Here is a 22,729-nt window from a genome sequence, read left to right as displayed (position 1 = left end):
TTTTTAGGTAGATGTATGCATAGTGTTGTGTATAGTTTGTATGTCCTATACCACTTCTTCCTCTTACTTGTGTCATTCTATGTCTGTATGAATAACTTTAAGTGAAAAGACAAGAATTGAAGTGTGCAGTGACCGCAAGTTGTGTTGATCGGTTTGTTTGTCATCACTAAGCCCTGTCTCTGCCCAGCTAGTGTACGAAAGAGCCAAAGAATTTGATTACTCAGCCTTGAAATAAATTGTTGTCTGACCTCCCATTTCACAAGAACAAGTTTATGATTTAAGAAATAGGAACCCCAACTAGAATCCTGCTGGGATATCAGGCTTTCATAACAGCCACAGGGAAAAACAAACAAATCATGGAGCTACCATCAGGCAGTAAACTGTGCTAAAAAACAGGTTCCAACATTTCATCTCAGCTCCTCATATGCTCTCGAAGATGAGGAATGCTTTCAAAGAAGGAGTTGTCATTTTGTTATGGCACCCTGCAGTGAATTGTGTATATGTTTTAATAGCAGTGATGTAAATCCAATGATTATATGAACATATTTTGTCTTTGTTTCTATTAGTTACAATAGGATTTTTGGCAATACAGATTTTGCTCTCGAAAATGCCATTTGAATTTCTTATATTAGGCTTGTTAGACTCCCAAAATGATTATACCTGTTTCTGTTTGTTTTTAATCAATCTAATGCTTTGTAATCCCCTGCTCTTGAACTGTTTTTTTTGTAAATTCATGTGGTGTCTGTGGACACAGTTTTACATCTGTCTGATATGCGTGTAATGTTTCACGTTATAAACATGGGAATTTTCTGCAAACCCATTTGGGTGCTTGAGATGAAAGGAAGACCATTTCTTAGTCATGTTTCTCTAAAAGCAGAAACTGTGTGTACCTCAGCTTTCCTTTCCTCTGTTTTTCCAGGCAGTGTGGGAGGCTGGGAGGCTGAACTGGGTTATTGTATTGAAGAGAAGTTCCTGTGGTGCTTTTGTGGCCATGGTGATACTTTCTTCAACTCCTTCACAAAGAAGCACCTAAAGCATACCTCAGGGGCTGTTCTACTGCCACAGACGGTAGCCACGTCAGAACAAATATTTAATGGATGTTGTGGAGGGTTTATACCACATGACAAACCAATACTAAACGTGCTAGCCCTGTTTGCTCTTTAAGAACACGTCATAGGTTTATTCCATGCTGAAAAGAGAAGAAAGAAAACACAACGTTTCGGCCGTGGAGCCTTCTTCAGGCTCCACGGCCGAAACGTTGTGTTTTCTGTCTTCTCTTTTCAGCATGGAATAAACCTACAGTATGACTTGTTCCTTTGCAGCCTACGCATGCTGACGCAGCTACCCACCTGAACTGTTCGCTCTTTGCTTTTTTAGTTATTTTATTAACCACTTCTACTAACCCATCTACTGTAAACTATTCTTTTAACTGATTGGAAAGAATTTCATGTACCTCATGTACAAAAATACAGAAAATACAGAAAAAAGAGAAATAAGCATCTGTCATGTAGATGTGTAACAACCTTTTATTAAGGTGATGCTAGTTCTTCATGCACAGCTTGGAATGCAGGAGATATGAGTAAGCACCGGAGAGAAGAATATAACTTAGTACTGCAGTTAATTACAACTATAAGGAGCGAGAAAAGGCATCTCAATTCCATGGTGACATGAAACTGAATCTTCTCAGCAGGCCTTAGTTTATTATCCCAAGTTATTTCTTTTTTGTTTGTTTGTTTTGAACATTTTTGGTTGGTATTTTCCATTTCACTCATACCCAAACTGGAATGTGCATTTCTTTCCTTCCATCCAGGCTTACAGCAATGGCTTCTGTGATGTAAAGGGACAAAAAGGCTCCTCCAAGCTGTGCACCCAGCAGAAAAATTCATTGTTTGACTATTCACAAGCTCCCCTGTGCCCAGTGGGAGAGCTGGCGGCGATGGCACTGTAAAGCTTGTTGATACCCCAAAAATTGCAGATGTGGCTGTTTCACCATGAGATCTCCAGACAAATAATCTCAACTACAACCCCGGCAGTGGTATGTCAATAGTGTGTTGCCACTTGACTTGGGGAAACTCGTCTACAGACGTTTCTCAGACAAAAACGTTTTTTTGCTTTGGTTAAACCAATCAGAAGTGTGGGAGGTTTGGGGGATCATTCTTGAATGGCTAAAATGGATGGATATATCAAAACTGTAGGACTGTTTAATTAAAAAAAAATGAGCAGAAATGCAAGATGCCCTTTTAATTTAAGACTTTATTGAAATTTAGAAATTCTTGCATGAAACTATGTCACATGTTGTACTTTTACCTACATTCCTTTGTAGCGAGAAAAAAAAAGGTCACATGACTTTTTGTACCTACAGCTCAGTGGTACATTTTTAGCTTCAGGCTGGGAGATATGCATTGTTCATGAACTGTTGCCTCACACACTGCAGACACACCTCTATTTCTGATTTCGTCATCAGTCATTTTAAACATTCAAACGTAAAAAGCACAAGAAGATGACAGTACAATGCTTAAAAAAGGCAGACAAATGTTTTTATAAGCAATGTCAGTATGCTTTATAGCTAAATTGTACAAATCATCAGTTGCAATAAACCATTTTTAAATAATCTTTAACAACTGCTGCTTTCAAGCTTTTGTCCAGATGATTTTGTATTCCAGATGTTTAAAAGTAAATGTTAATGAATCCTAATATAAATCTGCTTAGTTTTAACCACTTGAAGCAACATGTTTTCATATAAAGTTCATGCTATCCCCTCAGAAGACCATATTCACATTTTATATAGCATCATTTAAACAAAATTTTGTTTAACATTACTGAATATTCTACAAGGAATGGATTACTCTATATATCTAATTCTTTCTTCCTTTGAAGTTACATCAATGCTCCTGAAACAAAATGTAAGGCAAAGATCTAGGAAAATGTTGTATCTATTATTTAGGCCCTAAAAAGAGAAAAGCACATTTCAATAGTAGATAAAACATTAAATGAATATTAACAGTTCATGTAATGTTAAGCATTATTCTACATTTTGAGCAGGCACATTATATCAGCTAGAATATGGATAGAATCCCCCTGAGAAATATCTAGAGATCAGTTGCAAAGTTATAGAATTGTAGAAAATGAAGCTGTTTTATATTGCAAACGCACACAGTAAATCTTTTTTTTGTTTTTCAACGATTTCCAATGTGAAGTGTTGTTTAAGGTTACTCCTTTAAGTTTCTTTCATATACAGAAAAACTTCTGTGCTTTTTTTATTGTTTGGCAGACTCTTCATAAAATCCTGGCAGGATAAGGTCATCTGAGAATTTGCGCTAACAAAGTAAGGATATGCTGACACGACATAACCCATTTAATCATCATCAACACATAAGTAACAGGCTCCGGTCCAGAATGCCCACCTGCCAACTTGCAACATTCTTTGTAAGAACCAATTAGCTCTCGCCTTTCTCTTTCCCACCCATGCCATTGGAGAATAGCCTGGGCTCGTTTTCAGTGCTTGAAGTTTACAAGATCCTGAAAGCCCTGAACCGATTCTAAATTAAAAAGCCGGTCTCATCCAAAATAAATCCAAAATCTTATATCAGTTCTGATGCAACTAACCTTAGAATCCCATTGGTTTTACATGACTGATTGGGTGTAACACAGCTCAGTGTCACATTCAGCAAATTAGACTCCAAGATAGAAAAATAAGATTTTTTGTGGTTTTCAACTTCTGAAAAACCAAACAGAATATACAACATATCCATATTAGACTTTCCATGAAAGTATAAGACAAATGGCTGAGAAAAAAACAAATTCCATCCTTCAGTTCCCGATTTTTAAGTTATTTGCTTTGTTTGGCACTTAACTTTGTACACATGATCTTCCATTATTTTCAGAATATTTCAATTACAATTTGTAATTATGTTAAACACCTCATAGACTTTTACTTAGGCCCTTTAGAAGCTTGTTGCATTAATCAGTACAAGCAACGCAGACTTGTCTGTTTTCTTTCCCACCTTTCAGAGAGTCAGATGATTCTCTTAAAAATGCTCATTTAAATCTGACAAAGCACCATATTTGTTCCATTCCAAGATGGAATCTGTTTAAAACCCCCAAAAATGTTAATTTTGATTTTTTATTGATCGATTTTGAGTGGAAGTCTTCAAAGGGATCTGAAAACAATACAATAGAGACCAGAGCTGTGTGGAAACTTAACACAGTCCAGTAATGTAGCACATTGCACTGTAGAATACAGCAGAATGCAAAAGACCCCACAATTGGACAAGGTTGAATTTAATATAGTTATCTTCCCGCCAGCCTCTCAAAATGGCAAATTCTTCCATTTTTGACATTAGCCTACTGAAAATATGATGAGAGAGGAAAGAGAAAGACGGATTTAGCATCAGATGGATCACATGTGTCAGCGATAATACAACATTATTTCATACTGGTGATGCGATGTGCTAACCAGTTCAACAGAGTTCAACTTTTGCAAGTCTAAAGGGATGTTTGGTATAATGTACAACTAGAGGATGGTGCAACCATGATAAAGCCTTTCAGCAGTGCTATGTCTGCTGGAGTGTGAAGAAAGCCTCACTTTGATGTAGTTCAATCTGCAGTGACATGGCAAAGACAATGACATGTGCTCATGCTCTGCTACTGAATTTGCTAAAGCAATTTTCTGAATTGTTAATGTTGACAAAGTCCATTTTAATATTAAGTAATACGTTTAGATTTTCAGATGGTGACCCATTCTGAATCTGCACTCTGGGTGAAATTTAACCTTCTAGGGCTGCAACTGCCTTGTGAAAGATGAGGGATGAAAGATTTAACCAAATTTAACCAAATTCTTACTCTTGTAGTAACTGATTAATAAGATGAGTAAATGTCATAGCTAGCAGACCTATCTGTTCCATCATAGGACACTGCGAGGGCACAGTAATCTGATTTCAGCTGAGCATATCAATATACTCGGTATTTTATATTCCTTGGTATTATTTTTTAAATCACTCCAAATTGTCTAAATAGTACTCTTTCTTTTGTGCCCAAAACAATTGCTCACTTGACACACTAAATTGGGGACTAGAGGAAATGTCAATATTGCTGTACCTCAACTGGGGCATTTTATCTTAGTGCTCTGAAGTAATGGAAGCATATCAGAATTATTAAGAACTCCTCACAACATTTAAAGGCAATTTATTCACATAAGTCCTCTTTCAAATTGAAAATAAAATAGCCACAAATTAGGCTGAAGCTGCATCAAGGTTTCCCACTTGGCTTCAAATGACAAAACATCTTTGTAAATTGGAAAGACAAACTGTACCTTGAGACTAAAACGTGAACTAAATTCATACATCATTTCCTTGTAATGATACCTTACATGCTTTGATCCATTTAATAAATTGTGAACAATAAAAAGAGCTCATCGTAAGACAGCAAATTAGAAAGAGACCATTTACAAGAAATTCTATGAAAACAGCTATACAGGTTATCTTCTATGAAAGCATGAAATTGAAGGATTTTCTACACAATGAGAGATTTGTAACGTACAAATATAAAAAAAGAAGAACCTTGTCAAAAAGAGGAGTAATGTTCAAAACCGTTGGTAACATATTTTGCCATGCAGCCAAAGTTTTTTTTAATTTTCATTAAGCAATGAAATATTTCCTTTCAACGATTAAAGATAAAAATAATATTCAGCATAAAATGTCTTTGTTCCTAGTTGTTTAACTTTCTTTGGTCAGTTTTCTGCTTTAATTTTACTTTTTTTTGCATAATCACATTTTCCTTTTTTTTTTATTCCAGTGATATGTTAAACATCACAGTATGTTTCCATGGGCTAAAGCTCTTTATATAAACATTTACATTTGAAATTGTTACTTCATATATGTTTAACTGTTTGCATTTTAAATTTTCTTTCACAAAGACCTTTTAAAAAAGCATGCATAAAGGCTATAGAATTGTAAAAATGCTAAATTATACATGTACTATATTTATCCAAGGTATAATCCAAAAAAGACGTTCTCATATATTCACAGTAAATTTTAAGACGTTTTTAAGTTTCCCTCACAGTGACATAGTGCAGCTTCTTTTTTTAAAAAAGGAAGCATTTAAAGAAACACTTCTTCATTGAGTTTCCAATTACTTTCAACATAATCTGTACTCAGAAATAACGTTTCTGATTCAGACAGTATCCCTAATTTATTTGCAATCCACACAGAATCCGAGAGAACAGAATGCTTACGGTTGTTCTGATTACTGTCTCTATTTGTCCAGAAAACACACAAAAAGGTGGATAAAACATTAGCTCAGTTTATAGTGGTGAGATGAAAAAAAAAATCAATCAAAACAAATTTACCATTTGTGCCTAAGGGAACATCAAGGCCAATGCTGTGAACCCTTTAGATAGTAACCTGAGAGAAACCTGCACCACTTGGCCTGGAAAAAGTGACCTTATTGTATTATTCACTCCATATACCCTGCAGAGTCTTGCTCTACCTAGGTGTGCCACTGAAGATAAAGCTGTGAATTCTGCTTTCTAATACAAGTCCTTTATTATTTCTTGCATAAGCGGGTGCAGGCACATGTCCACTTCGGTTTTCTTGAGGAGCTGCATCAAACGCACGTGATCTGTCACAATCTGACGGAGGTCCGTCATTTTCTGCAGCAGCTTGGCGAACAGCTGGAGGGATTCGGGATGGTTCAGTTTGAGCTGCAGTTCCAGTGCTTGCAGGACAGTGTCCTGTAGGTCTTCAATGGGCTTCACATTCACCAAACCCGGACGATCTGCAAGACCATAACACGTGGCTTTTAAAACATTATCACCGATAATTGTATTTGATGATAAGATTTGATAAGTGACTTCATTGTTGTTTAGCATACTGGAGCACTCCAAGTATAGGACCTTGCAGTAGGGTATAACAGCAGTGTCCCATTTTTAATGTGAAACTACAACCTTCCAGTTACACGTCCTCACCCCTACCCCTCACTGGTGCCTCATCAAAAATATGTCCTTTATTTTTTCTCGACAAAGAAAACACTACTTCTTCACCTGGAAACCTAGAAGAGCACACCAGCACTTTGAGAGTCACTGTAAGAGTAAACCTTTTCTGAGAGCAAGACAATCATTCAATTAGTTCAACAAATAGAGGTTATTTCCGTGCTGAAAATTAGAAACAAAACAGAAAAAAACCCCAATGGCTGTGGAGTTTCTTTAGGTGTGAGGAGAAGGGTAAACAGCTGAAATATGTTTGTTTTTTATATATCGCTACTTTCCCATGTTGAATTAACTTCTCCTTGTTTCTCTGCAGATGCAGCTTGCTATTCAAACTTTTTAAAGTTGTTTAATTTAATTTAATTATTGATTAATCACTAGTCCTGAATTTGATAACCCCTTCAGATAAAAATATACACTCTTCTGTGGTATTTTCTTTAAGTAAAGCCTTGATTTCAAGTTAATATTTTACAGACCTTTGTGTAGCTGGTATTTTAAATAATCTAGTGAACTAAGTTCAAGGACACAATTATATTTCCCAACACAAAAAACATTTAAGTTATCAATACATCCTCGGTGATAAAGCCTCTGTGGATATATTCAAAGATTATTTTTTTCTCGGAGCGTTGTCAAAGCCAAAGCCAAAACATACGATGTAGTCCCCATGATATAATGTTGAATAAAAACAGATACATTTTTAAAACGTTTGCATTCTAACATAGACTACAAATTCAATCAAGTTTGTAGCCTTGTAAATGTCTTCACTTAGTCTAAGACATTTTGAGCAATATGTTAGAGCAATATGACCACATGTCAAACTAAAGTGAAAGGCAGATATTGAGTCACATGCCGGCAGTGAAGCCAATAACAGCTAAAAGTTCAACACAAGCTGCAGTTGGATATTATCAGAAAGAGAATGCCCTGGGGCACTTTCTGGTTGGGCAATACACAGCGATCTGATTAGAATGTATGCAAGCAGCAGATGACTTGTTTCATTTCTGCAATGAAAAGAATGACTCAACAAATAGCAGTACTTCAAATCTGACTCCAAGGAGATCCCTGGGTCCCAACAAGGCTGCAGACACAAAGGGTGATCAGGACTGTATCTAGATTAGAAATCTTGACCGACTACTACTATTTCTGCTGCTACAGTGAAATTTAAAACTAGCATTAACATAATGCAAGATTATTCACAGACCTTAAAGACAAATGACACCTTTAAAGTTAGTGGGCTGAGGCTGTGAAATCTGATTTGATTTTCCACTCTTCCAGCACAATTTCATGCTCTTCATTTCCATTAGGCAAAGTTAGTCTGTACAGGCAGATTTGCCTAGGGTATATTATGTAATAAGTAAATCCTTCAAAAGTTCTGCATTTTTTGCTAAAGCAATGGCATTTGAAATCCTGATTCACTGCTTTTAAAGCAGATGTAATCTGTAACTATGGCTGAGCTTTTCTCACTGAGCATGAGAACCCAGAGTTACCATTTTGATTCCAGTTTTGCAATAACAGTGAATCTATATTCTCTGGCAAGAAAATTAACTTCTGTCACACATCGTCTGATCTTTGTATGACAAAGCTGTGATCTTTAATGGAAATATAACCTTCAAAATTAGCACCTGCCTTCTGCTGTACACAAAATAACTCACCTCCACTCAGGATGATCACGGCAAGAAAGAGTGCCATATCACTGTCATCCAGCTCAAGGGCATTGAACTTCACGGAGAAGTCAAACTTGGGCTCCATCATTTCGCAGAAGGGTTTCCGGAGGCTCTTGAGAAACTCCCGGGTCATGAAGATCTGTCCATAGGAGATCAGGGTTCCATCCTTGTTCATGAGAGAAGCCCACATGCTAATTAGAACTTCATGGACGCCATACTTTAGGAGAGTCACCTGGTCATTCAGGTCGAGGTTGATAAAACCCGGGATGCTCTTTGCAAACTCTGTGACCTCCCGGACAGCTTCCACCGAGCGGACCTGACAACGCTGGAAGAACCTCAGCTCTGCCTCGTCATTGGGCTCGTGGCTGAACCCCTGCTCCTGTCTATGCTCTAGGAGTGGGACCTGCTTGCAGTGTATCAGCTGTTCTCCAGCAGTGAGAGATTTCATATCGTGGATTACAAAAGGCTGTTGGAAAGACAAAGACAAACAGTTGCCGTTAGTTCTATCTTCCATCTATTCTAATTCGTTCAAGGCGTCGGAAGCTCACTTGTTGAAAATGTTACTTAACAGATTGTAAATGACATGTTAAGGTAGTTGAAGAGGTATACTTGAACAAACATATTTGAAGAGGACATTAAAAGGTGACCAGAGATGCAATTTGCATTTCAGACCTACAGTATATATAGCCATTGTTTGGTAATGAGATGGTTATTCTGGTAAGAGTTGTGACAAGTGAGGGCCTGTCTCTGAGGCACAGAACTGACAGCTCCCAACTGCTCTTCCCCTACATGACAATTTAAAATATACAGCCAATCAAATCTAGCCAGCATGTGTTTTGAAGGTGAGAATAAACTAGCACCTGGAAGCATGGCAGTTAGTGTAACACCTGAAGCACTAACTGTCTTGTCACCCTGTCAGTTCTAGTCACTTGTTATGAAAACAGGAAAAGAAAACAATTCTGTTCTGTCCTGAAGTACAGGTTCCGTTCTTTTGTAAAGCTATTCGTTTTAGGCCCCTATAAAATTCCTCCACGTAGTCAAGTTTAACTGTTACATCCCTCTGTGTAATATTAATAAACATACTAGGGAGGTACTTAATCCACCCTTACATGAAGTGTGATTTTTTGTCTTTCTGTTTCTGTCTGAAGATAAATTAAAATCTGTTGTATCCATTTCAAATCTCAAAATACCATCCTAGAAACATTATGTCTAAACTTAGTTTAACGTGCCAAATCACATCTAATATTTAGAAATATATTGGCAAAAACTAGTTATTATATAAAATATAATTAAATATAATTTTTATGAAAATAATTCTGACAGGTTGTTAACACAATCCTGCTGCCCATTTTGTCTTTGTCTTTAAAACAAACAGCTGTATGGTCTCATCTGCCCTATAACTTCAGGCTAGCTAGTCAAAACAAGCTTAAATAAAGGATATTTAACAGCCTTGGAGATATCACTTCCCAGAAATACACTTTATGATTATCATTGAATGCCTCTGTGTTTTAAAAACACAAAGCATCCTTTAAATAGTGAATACCCGTCTGCAACAACATGTCTTCTCGTTGAGGGAGAAGTGCAGGACAAGGCTATGCTTGAGCTGTCTTATGCTCAATAAAGTAACCAAGTGATGATCAAGTGATAATGTGGAATATCTTTACATCCACCGAAAGTCACTATAGGAATGCACTACATGGTCATGCAGTTACAAAACTGGAGAGCTCAGAAGCAATTAAAGCCACATTACAAGTTACTTATTAACCCTTAAGAACTGTATCTCTAAATATCATGATCAACCAGCACATGAGACAATTTCCAACAGAACTGCTCCCCATCTGAAGTCAAAACCGTCATCACAACAGGAAAGGACAAGTCCAGTTCTCAAGCTCTATTTCCTTTAGATTTCACAGGTGTATTTCAATTAGTAGTACTAAATAAAAACAGGTTATTTGACCTTTTCTAAGCTCATTTCAGCTGAGTAAGAAGAGGCTGAAAACCAGAATTCCCCCAGGGCTTTGAGGACTGCATTTTCCAGTCTCTGACTGTAAATATTGTATATTTAGGGAGTGTCAATATCATTAATCAAAGGCTCAATTAAAGTCACTCTGTGGAGTTACTACACTGCTGAGAAAGTAATGATAAACAACAATTATTTTGAATGTATTAATTCACTGCAATTCTTGTGTCTGAATACATAGTTTTTTAGGAGGGAGGATAATTCAAATAACTGCATAAAAAACTGATTTTCATTTTCCAAACAAATTATTAAACTATCTAATAATAATAATATACACATAAAACTGCGTTAGGCAAAGAGGGAAATTTTAAAATTATAAACCAAACTAACACAGTGGTCTAAAAGAAATAAAAATGGTATTATTTATGAACTTTTTGAACAGATATAATAATGAGCTATCCTGTATTCACATGCTATATGGATCCACAGTAGTTCAAGTAGGTAGCTGCGTCAGCATGCGTAGGCTGTCTCACTCCCAAAGAAGGCTCCACAGCCCAAACAGTTTTTTTTTCTCTTTTCAGCAAAGAATAAACCTTTACTTGTTCCTATATGGATCCATGTTCACTTTCTAACCAAACAAGTGTAGAAGTGCACTTCTGAAGCAGAAGTGATGAACCACTCACCGCGATGTCGCCTGTCTTTCCAGACAAGATGGCCCTTGCCTTTGCTTTGGTCAAAGGGAAGGACTTCAGATATGAGTCATACAAGTGTTTGGCAAGAGCTCTCAGGTCAGCAGACTCTGGGTTCATGTGGTCAGTATCCGAAGAGAATTCAGCCAAAAGCTTCTCTTTCTCGGCTTGGGGCATGCGACCAAAACGAATGGCTGAGGAACAAGAAAAAAAAAAAACATTGCAAAATTCCAAATGTCATTCATGACATCTCTTTATAGCAAATTCAACTGCCCTGCTCTCTTTGCTGGAATAAAAGCTTGGTGCACAAAATTAAAATAGTGTTTTCTCAGCTTGGTTACTACGCATCTAAAAGTAGAGTAATGTTTGTAGGATGGTAAAAAAAAATTACTATAAGTTGAAAGACAGAAACAGAGATGTTTCTTAGAAAGAGGGAGACACAACGGATTCAATCTCAGTAAAGAGTTTTATTTCTCCTCAATTGGAGCAATATAAAGTTCAATAAAACATCCTCCAACTGTCACCTGCATAAGATCTAGTCCTTGTTTTGTTTTGAAACAGACCTCTTCTCTCGAAATACATTTCAAGTCTGAGTCCTACACTAGAAAGGAAATGAGATTCTTGAAATACACTATACCACTATATGTTTTTTGCTTTTCAGAATCATTACCTGCAGAAGATAAAACATGCCCTGAGACTGAAGCATTTACTACAAGACTAGATGCCTGCATCTATTTAAATGTGCTTAATGTTTTATAAACTCCACACATAAAACCTTAAACGTGTATTGCAAAAAATGTTTGCATTTCTGGACATGGGTGGTGATAGCTGAAACATTCTGTTATCAGAAAGTAAATTGCATGTCTAATCCATTGAACTATAGGTTAAAAAAAGATCTATATCTATATCAATCTTTTTTTCAGAGCGTAGTTAGCCATGTTATTCATTTAAATTACTGACTGATTAGTTCAGGTGCAGAATGCCACCACCATTCTCAGATCCGTCACCACTTAACTGCCTCACACCTTTAATAAACTTTCTGTTTGTTACACTTCCTACTTCTGGGCCCCTGGCCAACAGCTCTGACACAGCATTTCAGTGTCAATGAAATCTCAGCAGCCCAGGGGCTGAGCACCTTATCAATGATTCATGAAAACACATCTAAAGTAAACCATCAGAAAACCCCAAACCACCACAGAATCTGTGAATTGTGAACTACTTTAGTTATCATAAAATTTGAGAAATAATGCTCACTAGCCTGATAAGATTCAGTTTTTCATGTCAAGAAATCATTCAGATAATTGTTATGGCTAGTTAAACCATATAACTCCTACTAATAAAGTAATACCTTTATCATCTTCAGATAGGGAATATTAGGTGATATTACAGTATGTGAAATAGGTCTTACTATGTTTTGGACTTTCAAATGATTGGGTAATGTTGTAAAATAGGTGTCTGTAAAACCAAAGCAAGATTTCAATGAACATTAGAAACATGAAAAGGCCCATCTAGCTCATTTTCGCACTTGATAGATTCAAGGATCTCATCCAGTGATTTCTTGAAAGAAGCCAGGGTACAGGCTTCAACAGAATGCCTGGATAGTAAGTTCCACGCTCCCACTACCCTGCTAGTAAAGAAATGCCACCTGAAAAATCAATAGATGTAATTTTCAATTATCCATATCATTATGTGAAATGCCAACAGTGTGTTGTGGTCTTTCGTCTTTCACAGATTTATTATTAATATTTTTATAGATTTTGTTTATGTATGTTTTCATTGCGTCACAAACATGTCTTGAAAGGAAGCCATTCGAAACGAGTGACCCAAGACCCCTTTTTGAGAGCGGGAACTATACAGCTATGCATTAAACCACACATAGGAAACTTCATTTTGTTAAAAAAAAAAACACACCCAGGATGGGTTCTTTTTTTTTCTTTTACATGTAAAGTCACTACCTTATATTTTTGAGTCTTGAAAGGTGTGAACGGAAACCGGGCAGCTGGCACATCAATTCGAAACAATGGCAGAGCTGCATTTCTGCAGAGCGCCACCTCGCCTACATGAGCTCTTATCTCTCTGCCAGACAACAGACACGAAGTGGACAACGGAGGCACTGCTTACCATTATGGGACATGCCGACCATAAGGCACTTCTGAAACCGACAATACTGACATTTGTTTCGGCTCTTTTTGTGAATACGGCAATTTAGATCGCATCGGTCGTAAACCAGCTTCAACCGTATCGTTCTACGGAAGAAGCCCTAGAAAAAGTTAAAAAAACATATATATTAAAACAAGACAATGGGATGTGTATCGAGCCAAATTCTATATCCTGTGATCTTCAGACCTGTGTCTTCATATTGAAAGGGAATGTTTTCATTTCTTTTTCTCCATTACATCTCACTAGGTTGTAGCCAAGAGCTCTAGATGACAAGTGACTGAGTAAACTGAGATTAGTCTGAAATATACAGATAGCATAAAGACACAATATTGTTTTCTTGAAAAAAGGGATATATACTAGTTCCGTTCTGTATATTTCTTTGATTTCCACCAGGCTTGATTATCACCTGAGCCCAATTAATTCTCTCCCTAATGAGGACATTTAGTGCTTATGCAATGATTCAAATTTACATGAATGTGTCGCAGTAAGTCAAGGGTGATTAATTATTCAGAGACACACAACAAAACATATAATCAATAGCTAAAATGGACATATTTTATTTTTCTTAAAACACACATACATAAATAAAGTGTTACATTTCTTTTTATACATTGTATATTTTTGGAATGGGGAAAGTAAAAGACATGGCTCTTCATCAAAATCCTGCATGATTTCTGACATTTCTGGAAAAGATGGCTAAATATAAGCCCACTTAAAAGAAGTTACGTCAACATTGTGACAAAAATTGTACACTTTAAAGGACTTGCTTTTCACAGTATTCATCTTATACGTGAAAGCTTAGTGGACACATTTTAGTTTCTGTAACAGCACAAGAAATATTTAGCCAGAAATTTATTTTAAAACTGCTACAAGTAATGGAAATGTGGGCTGGGTCAGGGTGAGGAGACTGAATGCCCTCCCTTTTTCCTTTCATATAATGTTGTCATCTCAGTTTTGAAATTCGACTAATAATACAAATTTTCTGTGAGGTAATTTGGAAACTCAGTATCTACTTGTGGTTAATGTGACAGACAGTACACAGATAGGAAGACACTTCGAGCTTGGCGAGTCTTCATTTCAAATAAAGACTTTTGTGTACTCTTACAGCACATCAGTGAAGCAAAGAACAAGCACACTGTTAATTTCCTATCTGTGAGCAGACTTCATGAGATTCTAAATTAGCATAAGAAAGAATTTTCCTATGTCATGTATTATTTTTAAATTTGAATATAATCCAGATTGGAAAAAAAACCCTCAAATCTAATATATCTGATAAAGTGATATATTGTAGACGTATATAAACAGCAAGAAAAGTGATTCCCCTTTAAAAACTGCTTATCCATACCACATAAGAGAATACCATAACGGTGAAGAAACAATAATTTCGTGCCATCATGGTACCAAATGTTTTTGATTTATTACTGTTAAGTAAAAGATAAAGGACATACAATTCCAGAAACCTAGTTAATAATTAAGCCACACTGGGAACTTCAAAGAAATAAAACACTGAACTGGATGACACTGCAAAGAGAAGAGAAGGTCCTACATTTTAACAGCTGCAGCTTGTTGGGAGGACTAACCCATACCTTGCACCCTTCACAAGCATGAACTCCATAGTGGAAACCAGATGCTTTGTCGCCACAGACTCTGCACTCAATGTTGAGCATCGAGTTGGCGTTGTCTTCAAGAAGCTTCGAGTATGGCTGGCCTTTCTCAGAGTACTGAGGAGGAGAATGTGGTTCCATCTTTATTGTATCTGAAAAAAAGAAAACACAATATAAGGAATTATCATTTGTAAAAAAGGGTTTGAACTTGACACTAACCTGTCTTTTAAAGGAATTAGAACACTATTTTCCTATGGCTCTAGCTGCTTCACATCCACAAGTAATGTTTGAAGCGGCTGAGGGTAGAACAAACCCAGCTTTTGGGATTCATCTAAATAATAATATGTCATGGTAGCCCTGTGGTCCACTGTAGTAAAGCACAGTAAAGAAATTAAAACCACTGTAAATCATAGCAAAAATAAGGTAAAACCGCAGTAAAACTGTGAAAATAATATTATAAATTACACAAGGGACAACTTTCTAAAAGTAATTTTGGGTAACAGCCTTGTGGACTTTACAACCTAAATCATAATCAACCGAATCAAAATGGCTAAAGTTAAAGTGATAATAATAAAATACGTGCATACTTGGGTTTTCATTCATTTTGAAATCATACATGTAGTCGAATTGCGCCAGGTCTTCACTTGGGAGAGGGCTGGTTTCATAAGCAAGGCTGGAGATGCTGGAATAGTCCACTGTTGTGAAGGGTTTCATGTCAAAAGACTGGGAGCTGTCATCCAGGTCTGCCAGATCCACTGCATTCAGTCCAAAATTCATGGGCCAAACTGGCATCTGTGTGTCAACCATAGCTGGAAATCAGAAACAAAAAAAAAAAAACATCACTGAGCGCTTGAGGACACAGTGCAGTTCATTTGTACAGTTTGAACACGGAACAGTTTTGTATTTTCAAGGGGATCATTTTTAAGGAACGTTAATGACATGGGCCGTATCTGATTAATGTGGTATACGATTCAGAATGTTTTGTAGTATTATTACAAATCTGAAAAGGTTGTGTTGAAATCTATTTTTATGGACTCCATTAGGACTACTTAAAGTTTTTTTTTACTTATTAAAATTGATTTCTATAAATATATCAGTGGGCTACAGTGTCCATTGACAAGGCACGCATTAAAGCAAATGGTAAATTAACCTTAGAAATATATTTGAACAGACAAACTAAACTTAGTATATTAGTATAAATAAGGTGTTAATTGTAAAACAATGTTTGTGGAAATTCCCCTTCATTTTAGAGCATGAAGCGATTTCTATGATGAAATACGGGTATAGACCTTTTCCACAAATTTGATGTAGGCAAAGTCATCATGAAGACTGCTTGTTATTTGCATGATACAGTATGTGAATACAAGATTTTTTAATTAGGAGCAACACTGCCCATTGGTTTAATTTGGTAGCTGACACTTGATGCCGCATTGTGCTAAACTGTTAACTTTATAACTCCACTGAAAACACCATGCAGAGTAAAAATGATGCAAAAGCAAATTAATCTGAACGATAGGAAATAACTGTCATGCTGCAGAAATACTGTGACCAGCTCACAGTGGGGTTACTGAGCAATGTCTTAAGGCCTTATCACTGGGGAAAGGAAGAATTTCTAGAAGAATCTTGTGACAAACAGAAGAAAAAGAACATTTCTTATCTTAATGAGAAGATACAATCTCTAAAAGTGGAAGCCCAATAACCACTATTAGAATAACTGCCAGGTATTTAATAGATGTGAAGTTTTAAAAAATGTATTTTAATAACAAACAATTAAGAAAGTTAATTAAGAAAGCTGTTAATAAGAATCAGAAACAGAATCCTTAAGTTCAAAGAATGCACTCTGAAATCCAGCACAGAGTGTGCTCTGAACTAAAACAAAGATATTAGATAACAAAGTGAACTCTAACTTGGTTGAACTTTTATATGAACTAACAATCAGAATGTGCAATAACCCAGTTTAAAGGAACTCAGATGACCTTCAGGTAAATTTATATAATCAAGGCCATCAGTTATTTCAGTTATGTCCACATAATGATCTTAATAAGAGAGTTACCTGGTATCTCTCCACATTACACATGTTTAAAAGCACATTCGTAGATTCTCAATGTGGAGAACACTTGGTCACTGGAACATTAAAGCTTTGTAAATGATATAAGCTGATAGATGGCCTACACTATTCATATTTCTCAAAGTTCCATGTACCTTTATAGTGAACATGAAAATAAAAAGTATTTAATTTATAGTCATGTATTTAACAGTGGTTATGCAATAGAACTGTTTTGTTATACATATGTGAAAAAGAAAAAGTAAATATATTTCACCTTTTATACATACTGTATATTTTATACTTCTGTTGTGTGATCTTATTAATGCAAAAGTACCTTTTTATGATACAGTATATAAAGCATTTTTCAAGAGACTTCATAACTAATAATAACAACGTTTTAAAAGCTGCTTGGAGCCAAATTAGTATCTAATTTCCTCGGTGTGACAGAAAAATGAATTGAGCTTCTTATAACGTTAATTTGGATATAATCTATTTTCATTTAAAAAAAAAATTTTCTGGAAGTGCTTATTTAAATCACTTACATTTCCTTTGCCGGTATTTTATACAAATTCCTCAATCAGTGAGTTTCCTCTTAAATTGACTTGTTATAATACAGCCCCCGCCCCTGGCCATAAGAAAAGACACATTTTCCAAAGAACATTCTATGAGGAAAGTAGTGGGCAGTGGACTAAAAATAGCAGAGGTTAAGACTTTGTTTCCATACAATCGATGTCCATTTTGAAATTAGGAAAACAAGCTCCTTGCAGGGGGACCTTTGCTCTGGTTGGCGAGGTCCAGAAATATTGGAGCCAAACTCCCCCCCAGTCACATCAGTGGCTGAATCACACATTAATGACTTGTTTTTCAGATATGGACTCACTGATCTGATGATGAAACATTTAAGCAACACTTATTCTTAGCAGCTTTTATATTTCAGCCAAATTTCTCAAATCCATGTCACATCTGCCCACAGTGCGAATGAAGAGAATTTCTGTTTTTAGTTTCAATGACAGTGAACAAATTAAAACCTGAAATGAATCATAGAGGAAACAGTGCATTGGAATTATGTAATATTATTACGTGATAAATGTATAAGTTGACAGAAAGCATATTAACAAAAGGCCCTGAAAGCAAAGTGGACCAACCCTTTTAAAATACATTCTCTGTCCTTCAATCAAGTCTAATCTTGCATGAAACACCATTAAGTGATTTATATACCAATTTTGCTATACCAGCCTTCATACAAGTACAGAACTAATATTCTGATTTTTCCTTTAGTAAGAGCTATAGCATATAGCTATAGCATTTAAGGTGATGACTAACCTACTTTTTTATTGGCCAAATCCTATTTCTGGATTCTGTTTTACAAAAGCCAGCTGTAGTTTTATGAAGAGCAATTTATGGCGAGTGAAATACTGTATGCAATTATCTCCGTTGGGAGGTTTCTTGCAAAACACAATGCAATGTTATTCATTCATATTTCTTAACAACACTTCACATCCTGTCAGAAAACCTTGGAGACTTATTTGTGAACAGCAAAAGGCAGCTTTCCTAAATGTTTACCGGATTATCTTTATGTCTTTACATTATACAACACATACTTGAAAACACAAAGGAGTAGACAGATGATGTCTTAAGAAAATGTATAAATTCTGTTGAGTCCTGGCGTTACAAACACATGTTGAAATACATATGTTTAAAAGGGAATTAGTCCAAAAATGTAGTGACTTGACCCAGATTAAATAACTCAGCATAAACTTGTCATGTGAAATACTAAATAAATGCATTAACTTGTTTTAGACACAATCAAATATTTTTTCTTTTCATAGTCCAAAATAAAGAAGACCTTATTTTTGTCAACTAAATACAAACTCCCAATATTGTCCTCTCTCCAGTAACAAAATAACTTTATGACTATGACACAATCAACCAGATTAACATTCATTAAATATATCTTAAATGTTGAACTCACTTATACAAGAAAATAGTTTAAACATTGTACAAGTTACCAATCATTTAAAATACACACAAAAAACTGACACACTGTATATATCCATTCATCCATCCATTTTCTAACTGCTTTATCTAATACTGGGTCACAGGGGAACCACAGCCTATCCCAGCAAGCAGTGGACACAAGCAGGATATTTCTTACATGTATACTGTATATGTAGTTAAAAACACAAGAGAAAATGACAAAATTGTAAAAAAAGAACCCAAACGTTTTAAGCTTCTTCTTAGGAAATAGAATGTAAGCCAAAATTGAGGACATACTTTGCATTCTGCATTTCTTTCTAGAGGAGTGAAATACCAAAACAATCATACCACAAGTTTGCTTCCTAATTCTATGACAAAAATCAGATACCATTTCATTCATTGTGTTCTCTATCTCACCTGTGAATTGAACATCGTTATAACAATACTGTTTGTAAGATTTACTAAGTAAGTTTAAGTACAATCACATACTAAATACAATAATGTAGAGACTAGTAATGTTGAATGGTGAACCCTTTCTAAAGCACTTTAGAAACTTTCTAAAGTAAAAGTAATAGAGGAATGTATTTCTTTGCATCCAATCATCACCAGAAAGGATACACCCACAATAAGATGACGGTACTAAAACCATGCAGGGTTTCTAAGCACACTGGATAAAAAATGTATAATTCTGCAACTCTGGAGAAATGTTGGAGAACAGGTAACACTAAAATGAAATGTGGTATGTTTTGCCAGGGTAAGTGCACTTACAGCGAATTCAGAAAAAGCTTGAGTTTTATAACTACGTCATTGGAAAGGAACAATAAATCTGTCAACACCTACATAGCTATGGAGAAAAAAAGTACTAAACTTCTTTGTTAAAAGGAACCAGACAATTAAGCCACCACTGTAGAATTAATGGATCCAATATCATGTACTATTCACAAAAAAAGTGTTACGACCATAATTCACACAAACTCACATACTGTAAAATGACTTTGAAATGTGTAGAAATTTGAAATAACTTTGAAATAAGAAATATGAAATGTGCAGAAATCAGTGTCTAGCCCCATGCTCCTAAAACTTTCCATTTACAATAGAAAGCTCCACACATAATGGCTGTCCATAGTCGGTGAGAAATACTGGATAATTAAATCATGATTTAGTTGTCAATAGGCAGTTTTTGTTTTCTTCCAGTTCACAACAAAATACATCTTTCACTTTATAAAACACACCATACTAAATTGCGGGTGTGAATAAGTTCACTAATAAATCATCCTGATGTAACACTGTATTTAGATACAGGATATCACCAGCCACTGTATTTAGCAGATCATGAGCAGAGCAAATCTCTCCTTTATTCAAAGGCAGACTGGCCACACTTGAGAGAGGTAGGTCAATCACAGAATCACAGTTCAGATGAATTGCTCAACACTCCTGTTATCCCACTGTAAAAATACTTGTATAGTATTCGTACAGGTGCTTGGAAATGCACATACTGTACATGGCACGTTAGGAAAAATGATAGAAGAAAACTTACCCTGCTTCAGTGTCTTCTTACATTATGCCTTCAGTACAAAAGCAAGAGCTACCATCTTTGTACAGAACAGGGCTAACACTGGTGCAACCTGTTTGACCACATTCAGCAATATCTTGAAAAAGGATAAGTCATCCTAGAAATATGACTAAACAAGCAGCTAGCCCAATCTTCACAACAACCTTTATTTATGGTTGTTTGGATCTCCTAACTCTGTAACTCTCTTCTTGGAACTAGAAAACTTTACAATTTAGTATATCTTCTTGTCAGTTGTATTGTAATCATTATAGCTTCTACAACAAAAAGAAGCTACATCAGAAAATACCTGAATAATTTCTGAGTTTCACCGACTTGTCTGCTTTGATTTAATCAATTTAATCCTTGACTAATGCATAGATATTTAAGATTTGAGTGAAAACTACATTATCTTCAGAGATAGTATTATATTTACATTTCTGATGCTATGCCACAGAAATCCTGGTCTGAATTAACTTCATGGCCAGGAGACAAGGCTGACAGAAATGTTTGGGAATGGATACTGTAAGAAGGATATTTTACATTTGCGCATACTTTATGACTGTTAGAACTTTAAATGTTGTAGTTCCATACAGAGATAGGCCTATTTTCCCAAATAAATGTCTTATATAAAGCTGTGTGACACTCCTGAGTGCCTGTCTGATGGAAATCCTTGAACAGTTAGTTCAAAAACAGATTGTTTGCAGGGAAACTAGGACAAGTGCCACTGAAAAGGCTATTACGTATCCGTCCTGGAGATGCCTTTATTGTGTGACAATGTTTTTTCACAAACATGTCTGGAGAACATGAATGTAATAATCAAAGCGTACAATGCAATGGAGTCATTTACACTTTCCAAAGGGAAGATAAGATTTTTAAAGAAGAATGCAGGAAGGGTTCCAAACAAGAGGTCACCATTTACTCCAGCTACTTCTGCTAACAGCAGATCTAAATCTCCAAACCTCCAAATGGGTTGTGGGAGTCTGGAACAAGATCCTGAGCCTTGCTGTGGATGCCAAGACCTAGTCTTCTTTCCAAAAAATTCCCGATTGAGATCCTCAGTTTAATTAGCTACTAGCAACTAAATGGGCAGAAAGGGCCAACTACAACCTTTCTCATATCCTTATCACAGCCACCTGTTTCTAAGACATGAAGAACCGGAATTATGTTTGAAGTGTCATAGAAAGAGGAATATCAAGATAAAAGGGTAGGGATCTTTTTTAGTTTCTGGTTGATTTATCACATTTACATTTTCAATACTGGCACCATGGTAGCATGACAGTTAGCACAACTGTTAAATTTTAGTGGCAATTGTAAACGATCCCTTTCTGGGGGAATGTTTAGGGGGATTTCATACTTGGGGGTTTGTTCCCAGTATTAGTAGTGAGACTGTGAAGAAAACGGAACCGAATGATCGTCATCACCGGAATGGCCTCTTATCATTGGTGACTGTCCTGAAAAAAAAACAATGTACAGATTTTCCACATGGATATGCGAAAGTCAGATGTATACAATAAAATAACTGGCTACAAATGGCATACATATTATCACCTCTTTTAATCCAAGAAGAAACAATGAATAAAGGGAACTAGATAACAATGTCTAGATAACAATTTAAGAAACACCTACACAATTCTCAAGATTCTTCCAAAATATGACCAGGGCTTACTATGAAGAACACCCTGTATTGCACTGTACGCTATTGTGCAATCAGAACTAGAATACTTCTTGCAAGCTGTCTAGACACATAAAATTATCAAATGCGTAAAGAAAAAAAGATATGATAAACGGAGTCAACTTTGAGAATATCTTTACAGTTTGACATCTTTACAAAAAAATAACTTTCAGTGAGAAAAAGTATATTTGTACTGTACTTCACAGATGAACACAAATCAATCGTTTCAAAATCATATGGTGCAGAATAAGTTTTATATGTAAAAATTGTCCAGCTTCCTGACATACACCTCTGCTTTTTCAATCATTTCATCTACAGTGGAAAGCCCAGAGAAAACACTGAGGCGCTGAGTAAGAAACCTCAAAACCAATAGCAGGGTTTTGCCTCTTGAACAGAAGAGGCTGTGAACTCCTGACCCTGGCAGC

The 22,729-nt window shown here is 35.9% G+C and overlaps 1 protein-coding gene across 1 annotated transcript; it reads right to left on the bottom strand.

Moving 5' to 3' along the window:
* Nucleotides 1–5,168: 5,168 nt before the first annotated feature.
* On the bottom strand, nt 5,169–22,083 carry pparg (peroxisome proliferator-activated receptor gamma). Its single transcript, XM_088636841.1, has 7 exons — nt 21,987–22,083; nt 15,644–15,865; nt 15,039–15,208; nt 13,414–13,552; nt 11,287–11,486; nt 8,632–9,109; nt 5,169–6,774 (listed from the first exon to the last, which is right to left on the bottom strand). Exons 1-7 carry the CDS (start codon nt 22,048–22,050, stop codon nt 6,527–6,529), a joined length of 1,521 nt encoding a protein of 506 aa, XP_088492967.1. The 5' UTR covers nt 22,051–22,083; the 3' UTR covers nt 5,169–6,526.
* Between the last annotated feature and the right edge of the window lie 646 nt (nt 22,084–22,729).

This window comes from Lepisosteus platostomus, chromosome 6, assembly GCF_059453375.1.
Source record: "Lepisosteus platostomus isolate fLepPlt1 chromosome 6, fLepPlt1.hap1, whole genome shotgun sequence".
Classification (NCBI taxonomy): domain Eukaryota; kingdom Metazoa; phylum Chordata; class Actinopteri; order Semionotiformes; family Lepisosteidae; genus Lepisosteus; species Lepisosteus platostomus.
Note: the sequence above shows the minus strand (reverse complement) of the source record. Positions and strands in the feature narration are given on the sequence as shown.

Bases quoted from the DNA above. Each gene is read 5' to 3' on its own strand.
- pparg (XM_088636841.1), bottom strand. From the start codon at position 22,050: ATGACGATCATTCGGTTCCGTTTTCTTCACAGTCTCACTACTAATACT. The intron at 13,553-15,038 runs GTATGGGTTAGT...AACTTTTTCTAG, and splicing joins ATGCTTGTGAAGGGTGCAAG to GGCTTCTTCCGTAGAACGAT. The intron at 11,487-13,413 runs GTAAGCAGTGCC...CTTGTTCCTCAG, and splicing joins GGTCGGCATGTCCCATAATG to CCATTCGTTTTGGTCGCATG.